General features: G+C 46.3%; 1 protein-coding gene across 1 annotated transcript in view; it reads right to left on the bottom strand.

Moving 5' to 3' along the window:
* Nucleotides 1-5,631: 5,631 nt before the first annotated feature.
* Nucleotides 5,632-10,468, bottom strand: part of LOC114029541 (leucine-rich repeat-containing protein 47-like) — a 12,497-nt gene continuing 7,660 nt past the window's right edge. Inside the window, exons 4-7 of the mRNA XM_027844029.1 lie at nucleotides 8,828-8,943; nucleotides 7,071-7,173; nucleotides 6,628-6,717; nucleotides 5,632-6,396 (exon numbers count right to left, since the gene is read on the bottom strand). Of these exons, the coding sequence (XP_027699830.1) occupies nucleotides 6,151-6,396; nucleotides 6,628-6,717; nucleotides 7,071-7,173; nucleotides 8,828-8,943 (555 nt within the window). The 3' untranslated portion in view covers nucleotides 5,632-6,150. The remainder of the gene's footprint in view (nucleotides 6,397-6,627; nucleotides 6,718-7,070; nucleotides 7,174-8,827; nucleotides 8,944-10,468) is intronic.

The raw sequence follows: 10,468 nt of genomic DNA, 5'->3' as shown, positions 1-10,468 counted from the left end.
TTGGCAGGATCCAAGTTTCTCCACCACCCGGACAGAAATGCCAACCTGCTGTCTGTAGGTCCTCCATCTTTCTTCAGAAGAGTGTTGACTGTTAAGTCTCAGGTAACAAGCACTCAGGTTAGGGACCATTGAATTCCAAGGTACAAGGCACCCCACAGACTGGCATGGAGGAAAGGCTTTCAGATTACACAGTGATTAAGACTAGGTCACTGAGGGGTGTTTTCCAACCACAGGGAGATAGAGGAGTCCACAGACTCAGGGTACACGTAGAAGGACTTTGGACATCCTAGCAGGTCAAAGAATGGTTGGTTTGCTAGCAGATTCCCTTAGCATGGAAACAAAAGATGGGATACAAAGCTGGACTAGGTTATAAAGAGCTGGCCTTGGAGGCGAGAGGAGCTGGTCCGGGTACAGCCTTTGCCTTTTTACTGGCTATGGGATCGTGTGAAAGCTTCCTGGTGCTGCCAGGGAAATTCCCACCCAAGCAAACGCCAAACTAGGAATTAAGGAAAGCCTTGAATTTCTCTGGTTCCTCAGGACATTCCTGCCCCTAATCCCAGTGTCTCACAAAAAGCCCCTGCTCCTTCCCAGTAGTAAAGGGAAAGCAGGTATTTGTGCAAGAGTCCCTCGGACCTGCTTCCTGACCTGAAAACCCCCTGCAAGAGGAAAGGGTCAACAAGTGCTTCATACCCTGGGATGAGGGAGGAGCCTGGTTAGATGTGAAATAGAAGGATGCCACCAAGGAGCTGTGTGACCTTGGTTTCTCTCTGGGCCTCAGTTTCCCCTTCTGTCAAATGAGGGAGTTGCACTCCTTCCCTTCCGGCTCTGACATTCTCGGATTCCAGGACTGGGGAGAGGGAGGGCCCTGGTGTCCTGGTACACCACTCGGATGGACTTGTCCTGTTCCGGAGGTCCTGGGACCCCCGAGGGAGCGAAGAGGCTGCGGTTCACCTGACTGATCCACTCCCAGATGCGCTTCTCGCTGTAGTAGCCGGCCTCGGAAGACCCCTCTCCAGGGCTGTTGTTTCCCAAAGGCCCCGCCAAGCCAGGCTGAGGCGCGGGGGGCGGCCGCAGCAGCAGCAGTGATAGCTTGGCTCGCTGAGCTGTGGCTCCTCGGGGCTGCCTGGGCTGAGCGCTACGGGGCGGCGGGGCGCGGCGGGGAGACGCTCGGGGATCTGGACGCTGCAGCAGCCGGGCAGCGCCCAGCTCCCAGACGCGCACCGCCGTTGGGGCAGCCGCCGAAGCCGGGGAGCCGGCCAGGGGAGACAGAAAGGGGCTCTGGCTCGGCGGTGGCAGGCGGAGACGAGCCAGGGGTGCCATCGGGGCGGCCAGAGAGAGCGGACCAGGCTGGCGGCTGCGCTCTGGGGCTCGAGCGCCCCGGCTGGGCATCTCCACCGCGGGGCCGCCAGGCCGCTGCCGATCGCCTCCGGCGCGCCGTTGGGGCTGCAGGCCACCGCCCAGGGCCATGGTTCTGGCTCCCGGCGCCCGGGCCCCTGCTTTGGCCGCCTCCGGGGACGACCGATTCAGCGGTGAGGGCTAGTGCAACGAAACTCTGGTGCGCTGTCCCCTAGGCTGTCCCACTCCATGGAGTGGGTGGGTGCGCCCCAGCCCCACCTGCCTGGAAGGGCTCGGGTAACAGGAAGAGCTGAGGATTTCAAAGCCAGGAGCCAGGGAGAGGGAGGGGGGTGGGAACGGGGCTGGAGAGAGGGAAGGAGGAGTGGGTGGACAGGTTGGAAGGGCCTTCCTTCGCTGGCAGGGCCGCCCCTCCGGACGCTTAGGTACACCCCTTGAGCCCAAGCTTGTTTCTGCCCTTCCTTCGCTGGCCTAGCAGTTCGGCTGGTGGGCGAGCAGGAAGACGTGTGCTCGCCTCTTGATGCGGTGGGGCCCAGTGAGCCTCTGGGAAGCTCAGCTCTCCGCATATTGGCAGCATCTGCACCCCGGGAACTAGACCTGCCTCAAGGCACAAGAAGCCAGGGATCGGGGCACCCCCCACCAAGTGCATTAGCAGCAGACGTCACTGGGACCTGCAAAAGTTTGGTGCGTTTGGCAAAGTGGCAAAGGAGACCCCTGTGAAACTAGTTAGAAGGGGCCTTAGAGGTCATCTAGCCCAGGGGTGGGGAACCTGCAGCCTCGAGGCCACACGTGGCCTTCTAAGTCCTTGGGTTTGGCCTTTTGACTGAGTCCAATTTACAGAACAAATTACCAAGGGAATTATTTCTTAAGGCTAGATTTTAGCCCAACCTTATTTCATAGACTGAAGTCGTTTGTTTTTTTAGGGGAAAGTTTTTCTTTTTTTGGGGGGCTAAGCAAGTATTTCTTTCCCCCTATTAAAAAAAAGACCCTTGTAACAGATACGCTTCAAGCAAAACAAATTCCCACGTTGGTCACGTCCAAAAACGCATGCACCGTTCTGCACCTTAGCCCACATCCATCCCCGTAGGTAAGGCATGTGAGCAGCACTCCGACTTTACACTGGCAAACTGAAGCTCAGTAAAGCTTGTTGTCCTGAAATGTTACCTGGTTACCGCCAAGTGAAGGAAGGGTACTTTGTATGCAAGAACTCTTCTTGCTACAGCCCAAGGTTGTAGCTTCTAAGTAGACAAACCCAAGTATCCTGACTCCCAATCAATAAATCTAAGAGCCTACTAGGTGCCAGGCACTGTGCTAAGAACCAAGGGCTTAGATTTGAGAAGCTTCAAGGCTCCTTCCACATGGAATACTGTCTCCTAACCCTTTGAATTTTTTTTAAAGGTTAAATCTCAGTTATTTAATGGTCATTGCCAGGGTGATGGTTTAATTGAGAAACTTTGCATTCACATAAGCCACACCCATGAAGCAGTTGGCACAATGGTCGGTGCTGGATTTGGGGTCAGGAGTTGGGTTCAAACCCAGCTTGATACTTGGCTGTGTGACCCTGAGAAACTCATTTTTATCCTTGCTACCCATTTCCTCAGCTGTGAAATGAGAGGGTTGGATTAAACGGTCTCCAAGTTCCCTTAAATCTCAGTCTCCGATCCTGTGACCTAAGCCTTAGGTGTTAAGGATCCATTCTGGCTCTTACAGTAGGCGATCTACCAGGGGGAACACTAGATCCTTGGCAACACTGACCTTTTGCTTCTAGGGAGAAATGCAAACTTCTCAAGCAGGCCTTGAAGCCTTTCTCAGCCTGGTCAGCTCTCCTTCACAAATGCCACCTTGTAGCCAAACTAAGACTGCTGTCCTCACGCTTGACATTCCACCCCGACTCTGGACTCCCCAAACATCCCTTTTTCTGAAGTTTGGCTCAAGGATCCTCCGTGAGCTGGGGGCTTCCACTGTCCTCATTCTTCCTTGTTACTCCCTCTTCTGCATTCTAAGCCCTGGGCAGAATGTAAGTGCTTATTCATCTTAATATCCCAGGCAAACAGCATGCCTGGCACACAGCAGGTACTTAATGAATGTCCCGGGTTTCTGTCCCAGAACCAAAAGAACATGCTAATAAAGAAAAGATTTGGTTTGTTACAGAGTTTATTGAATCCTTTTGATACAGAGCAGCCAAGCAGGGCCCTTCTTTCCCCTCCCTCGGCCACCCATACAGGCTCTCAGAACAGGACCGACTTTATAGCAGTGACACAGCAGCTGATAGGATGGTGATCCCCACACACGAAATGCTGAGAAAGGCATCTGGTGGCCCCACGTGGTCTTCCCCCTCCCGTCCACTTGTTGGGTCTTGCACCCAAAAATACTTTCTAAAGAGAGAACCGTGCTCATTAGCAGCCTTTGCTTCTCACAGAAAGCCGAACAGTGACATCAAGGGGTAAGCCATCCTTTACATCAGCAGAGTTGGAAGCAAAAATAAGATACAGAGGGAGAAATTGTAATCCGGATTAGATGGAACAATTCAGCAATTATGAATCTTATTTTCTCAACCTTCTACCTAGGACCCAAGTCTGGGACCAGGAGTCAGAATATGATCATGAACCCCTCCGATTTACAGTATGAATAGCTAATATATGACCAGGAAGGCTCCAGAGCAGGAGACTTACAGATGACATCAACAGTTAAGTTAATATTCCACCCAGGGCAAACAAGGGTCCCTTGTTAGAAATGTCATTTGGTGCTGCTGGTCACTAGGCTTGTCAACAAACCTTGGCATTTTGGACACTGGGCTCATTAATGGTCTATGGCACAAATAATCGTAATTTCCCACAATTTCAATGGAGAAGAACCCCAAGGACCTCGTTGATGGCTATTTATTTTTTATTGAAGGTAGCCAGTTTGCTAATTGACACTAATTTTAAGGCAGCAAGCTTGACTTCCTTTCACATATCCTGTTCTGGAGCAAGAAGAGCCTGCAGTTACTCCGGAACTCGTAGATTTCGGGGTACTCGGATACATATTACCTGCTAAGCCCCCCTCCGATGGTGGCACAAAGGTGACCCTGGGCCTAAAACCTTTGTCAGCCGAGCACGAACGGAGGTCTGATACCAAGCTGGAAAAGCCTCAAATGCTGGGCCACCGGCAGATCGTGTCTGTTAAATGAGAATCAGCCTCACTGCGTTTGGAGGGCAATGGCCACTAAGAGATTCCATTGTCTTTTGGCCACAGTAACTCCTGAGGACCATCTATGGGAGTCGCAACCTGCATCAGCGGTGGGGGGAGGATGGCATGCCCACCCCATGAAGTACATAAACACACCTAGGACTAAGGTGGGAAACTGCTCAAATTAAGGAGAAGAGCTGTTCAGCTTTTGGCATGTAGGCTTCCTTCTAAGATTTCTGGCTTCGTGGTACTTTTCAGAAGAGAATGTTTTCTCTTTATCACTACCTAAGGGAAATAACTGCTTAACCACTGTCTTTAAAGAAAGAAGAATGAAGCCCTACTAGGGGTGTGAAAAGAGACAAAGGGATGGAGGGCGCCAGAGTCAGTTTTGATTATATTTCAACATTAAAACCTTCCTAGATTCGTTCCTGTAAGTAGGCCCGAAAGGGCTTCTCCAGGCACACCTGCCGCCTGAGTACTGCTCAAACAACCTTTAACCTGACAATGTGCACGTGCCAATGGTCGCCCTTTTTAAAAATGGAGACACAGGCCCCGCCTCAAACACCCACACAAGACACAGGTTAGGACCACACCCTCCCATGTGCTTAGGTGAGTGACCGAGGGTTCTGATCATTCCCACCCCACAGGTCCCAGACTGCATGTTTCTGTAGTGACAGAAAGAACACCTTCATATGTTAGTACTTTGAGGCTAACTACACTGCTTGGCTACAGTTTTCATAATTTAACAGAGCCAAAGGCATTCTTAACAGCATTATTAGTTAAAGGAATTAGATCAAATGAACTCCATTTTCCTTATTCCTTCCTTACAAAAATTATGATTTATTCCAAGGTATTGTCATAGTGGAAATTAAAGTTTAACTCAGTACTTTTGAGCTGTACTATTGTCATAAAGTCAGTCAGCCTTTTCAACAAAGATGATTTCTAGTAAAAGAATAATTTTATACTTCTTAAAACCTTCCCAATTTTAAACCTAATGTTCCAGTCTAGGGGTGGGGAACCTGCAGCCTCAAAGCCACATGTGGCCTTCTAGCTCTTCAAGTTCGGCTTTGACTGAATCCAAACTTCATAGAATAAACACCCTTAATAAAAGGATTTGTTCTGTAAAACTTGGACTCAGGCAAAAGGCCGCACCCAAGGATGAGGGTGCAGGTTCCCCACCCCAGTTCCAGTCCAACTCATGTCCCCCCGCCCTTTAAAAGCAGAAACTCTTAGGCTGTGAAGTCATGATGCCAGAACACAGATCTTGCTCAGTTCATTCCAAAATCCATTTAAATTTCATGAAAAGGATGGATGAAACCAGCTCTTTGGTGCTGTAAAACCAAAACAACCATAACACTGAGTTTTACATGTATATGATTAGACGAGGTGGCCTCTGAGATTCCGTGGTTTTTCACTGTTGGCATCAAGAAGAGATAGCTTCACTGTCACAAGAGGAGGAACTGAACAGACGTAGCTTTGGAAACTGAACTATTACCTATCTTCTTTTAAAAAATTTGGGGGTGGAAAATGTAGTGAATAATTTAATTATACCATATACAAACTCCTGTCAAATAGGCCAAAATGACAAGTATTTTACAAACAGCTTGCTGAGAACTGTGGCCATCTCCATCAACGGATGATGGTTATATGGGAAGCAGTTATGTCCAGATCTGTTTTAGAAGGATACAAAACTTTTAAGCTCCCCTCCATGTCCACCACTCGAACCTGCTCCACAATTAATGGAGGGCTGCCATCTTTTTCAGCATTCTGATTTGACTGGAGATTGAATGGGCCAGAAACACCATCAGCTTCTGTATCGGAGAGGGACTGCTCCTCTTTATTTTCTAAAGTGAATTTGTTGAGCTCTGCCATTTTCTGCAAAAGAAGTATTATTTTAATTGAAAGAATGACGCGACCTCTAGAGTCCCTTCCAGCTTCATAATCCCAAGGACGTGAAGCAATTAACATTTCTCTATAAACCAACGTAGGAAGTAAACATGTCATATACAAAGACTAAGAAAGCCAGAGGACAAAATCCCCATCACTTCTGAAGATATTTCTACTTCTCAAAGACAGTTAATGTACTTGATTTACTAGGCTTCTTACCAAAATGAGGGTGTCCATGATATCTTTACAGATCTGCAGACTTGTAGCACTTGTCACTTCCAGAAATAAATCGGAGGTTGTTGTTTTAATCTAAAGAAGTTGCAAAAGATTTCAGAAAAAGTGAATGCTGTCAAAATGGGCGTCAACACCTGCAATTTCTACTGTAAAAGATACAAAATGCAATTCTAGAAGCCAAAAAAGTTCCACTTCTCCTAACAGAAAACACTTGTGTGGAATGACATATTGCAGATTTTTCTGTTTCACTGACAGCTTCTTAACACAGGACAAAGTTTTTCTCTGCCTCAGTTTACTACTAAACACAGTTATGGAATTTTAAGAATGCTTTCATCATCAAGTATTAATAACTCTTAAGTAGATGTGTTTACCTATCCCCAACATAACAGCATAAGACATTGATAATACTTTTATGATGTCACACATACCTTTGTCTTCTCACTGTTGGTTATTGGTGGGAAAGAAATAACCACATTATCTGCATCTACTAGACAAGGGTAGTTTTCTTTTCCATCTAATAAGTGAAGGTATCTGCCAAAGAAGGAAAAAAAAACCAGGGGCATGACTAGAAAACACAGCTAATTATTCAACCACCTGGACCCCAATCACTGACGTGTAGCAATCCAGAAAGGGCCTGGGCTGAAGTTTATAAGACACAACTCTAACTCAATGATCCTATAATCTACTGAAAAAAGATCCGTTAAACAAATTAAGAGCACAATGACAAGGAGGAAGCTTCAGATACATGGTAGAGGATAAATAGTTTAGATAAATGTATGTGGATCCAAGAGAGGCAGTGTGGCTTAGTGAATAGGGAGCAGGCCTCAAAGTCAGGAAGTCTGGCCTCTGACATATAATACCTGTAGGATACTGGGCAGGGAAAAATTCTAAGCTACAAAGAAGCTGCTGACCTCCACTGGTGAAGGGAATGTCCTCACCTGGGAGTTCTCTATACTAAGAAATACAAGGTCTAGTCTCTATCCCTATTTATACATAAACAAAGTGCTAATTATAAATCATGCATCTCATTCATTAAAGCAGGTACAAGAACCTTAACCTGGCTAAGACATCCTGACCAAAACAAGGGGTCTGGGTAAAAAGAATCAGGCTTCCCAGCATTGTGGTACCTAGCTGGGCCTTCCAGGATCCGTAAGTTTTAAAGTTCAGAGTTTTAATTTTTTTCCATCCACATAATTTTAGAATTTTTCTGATCCTTGTCAGTAACAACATTTCCTAATTATTTGGGAGGTGTTAGATGAAAGAAAATACTTAATCTCCTACCAGTATTTAAACCTCCAAAATGATTATTGCTCATTTAAAAAAAAACAAACCCAGACCAGGAAGCATCTCCTGGGTGTCTGAAAAAAAGCTCTTAATTTTCAAAAAGTTCCTAATATGTGAGAAGAGTATGGCAAAAGCCCATCTGGGAATAAGGCCATTTATTTCACTTGCAAATTCCGAATTATCCATGTCTTTAGTGTTTATGGAGATAATTTTTAAATGGGTGTGTGAGAATCAACATCTAGTATAATACTACCTTCAGATATTTACTTTCTAACTTGCAAGTCAGTTGTTTTCAGTTCATAAACTAAAAGAGAGGAAGCCCAGCACAGAAGAGTTTGGTCTTGAAGCCAGGAGGCCTGAGTTCTAGGCCTGCCTCTAACTTTATAACTGATATCATATTACATGCCTTCTCCTCGGGTGTGGGAGGGAGGGAGAAATTTGGAACTCAAAATAAACATATAATGAATTGCCCTGTTAAAAAAAAATAATGAAACATGCTGCTCACCTCCTTACAGAGGTGAGGGATGCAAAGGACTCAGGGCAAAGGGAGACAAACATAAATACGCGGTAGTTCCCTTTTGGACATGGCCAACGTGAACGTTCGTTATGCTTTGCTATACACGCTTGTAACAGGAATTTTGTTTGTCTTTTGTTTTTGATTGGGGTGAGGGGGAAGAAGAGAAGGAAGATTTTTACTGATTAAGAAAATAACACCGAACTTAATAAAGAAAAGCCAGCACTGGCCCTTGATTCTCTGGGCACGTGCAACGTGTAAACAAAGAGCACCCTCTAAGGCTCAGCTTCACTGCCTGTGCTGGGGGTCACTCACTTCTCTCCTCTATCCTTGTCCCTTCTTCCCTCTATCGTTCCGAGCAAGTGAGGGGAGGGGGCAGGGGCTGACCTGTGCAAACCTGAGACATTCTGCCTTTTCTTCTGCTTTCTCTGCTCCTCAGCTTCCAGTTGTAATTGTCGGACGAGGTCCTTTGCTTTGATCTCCTTCCGTCCTAAGGGGACAATCTACCAAATGGGAAAGAAACAAAATGACTGAGTTGATACTGCCAACTTTGGGAACTCAGCTGATCTAACCTAAAATGCTACAGAAACATCTCCCCCCCCCCATTCTCTCTCACACCTTACTCAGTTTTCTAAGGGGATGGGAGGCATCTCTCTGAGCTGACCGTCACTAAAAGCCTTAGACTTCTGGAGAGGCAGTGTGGTGGAGCAATGAGGGCACTGGAAGCCCTGAGTTCAGATCGCAGCTCCCTTACCAACCCCGCGTGACCCAGAACAAGCCATTTAACCTCCGTGGGTTGGATTCAATGGCCTGAGGTCCCCTTCCGGTTTTACTCTACAATACCATAATCCTACAACACTGATTCTTTACCATTTCTCATGTAACAGATATTCCTATACCTGAGGCTTCACTCCTGCTATGTTCCCCAACACTCTAGGATACACACAACTTTCTAATACCAGATAATTTCCTGTTAACTTGTAGCTCAAAAAATTTATTCATTCTTAGAACAAGTTTCCAAAGAAAATCAACTAGTACAAAAGCCATTATTTTAAAAAGCTTCTAAATGGGATAATTTAATCAAAGCCTCGTTAGTATAAAAACAAAGCATACAACTTGCTAAGTCAGAACCATAGGAAACCCATGAGTGCCTTAGGACAAAAACCCGAGCTCTAGCTGTTAGAAAATCATCAACTGGGGCAGTAAAGGAATGGAAAGAAAAAAGCGAAGCCTGTAACCAGACCTCGGACACCACCTGCCCTCTGGCTGGCAAGCACGCCGAACCTCCGGTTTTCCAGGCCCACTTTCTGGAGATTCTCAATTTCCAAACACTGTGAGTAATATACCTTTCAGACTAACCTTAACCTGGAGGTGAGCATGTTAATAAATTCCCGAAGGTTATCAGATCTGAGGAAGTAGGGTCAAAGGAAAGAAGGAACAGCACCACCTGAGCTGGTCAAGTTAGGTGAAGTATGCCCAGGAGAAACGACTTCCCTGCCAAAACCTCAGGTATCCTCAAGTAACCCTGATGCTATGCTAGGGAAGAATTTAGAAGAAGAAGGGGCAGGTTATGAGGAAACCTCTTAACAGAGGTGTGGAGTATACCAAATGAGAGGGCTGTGAATTTAGGATAGAGACCAAACACCTACAAGTCCTTCCTTGTTTCAAAATGAGCAAAAATGTACAAGATTACAAGAGGGGAAACCTTACTATGACTACTTTGTTTGGAGTGGAATCTGGGAGTTTAAGCAATTGATTTCAAAGTCATCTCTAAATATAGCCTGGCAGGATTTGGGAGCAGGGAAAAAGAAGAGAAGGGAGTGAGGTTTGGTTGTTTTTTAATTTTTTTTTAGTGAGTTTTAAGCATGAATGAGCCCGAGGTGTGGGGGTGTGTGTGTGTGTGTGTGTGAGAGAATCATAATTTAGTTCAATTCAACAACTATATACCATGTACCAGGTGCTTTTCTAAGTGTTGGGGATACACACACACACACACACACACACACACACACACACACACACACACAC

The sequence above is a fragment of the Vombatus ursinus genome, unplaced genomic scaffold, assembly GCF_900497805.2.
Source record: "Vombatus ursinus unplaced genomic scaffold, bare-nosed wombat genome assembly UNPS02014932.1, whole genome shotgun sequence".
Classification (NCBI taxonomy): Eukaryota; Metazoa; Chordata; class Mammalia; order Diprotodontia; family Vombatidae; genus Vombatus; species Vombatus ursinus.
Note: the sequence above shows the minus strand (reverse complement) of the source record. Positions and strands in the feature narration are given on the sequence as shown.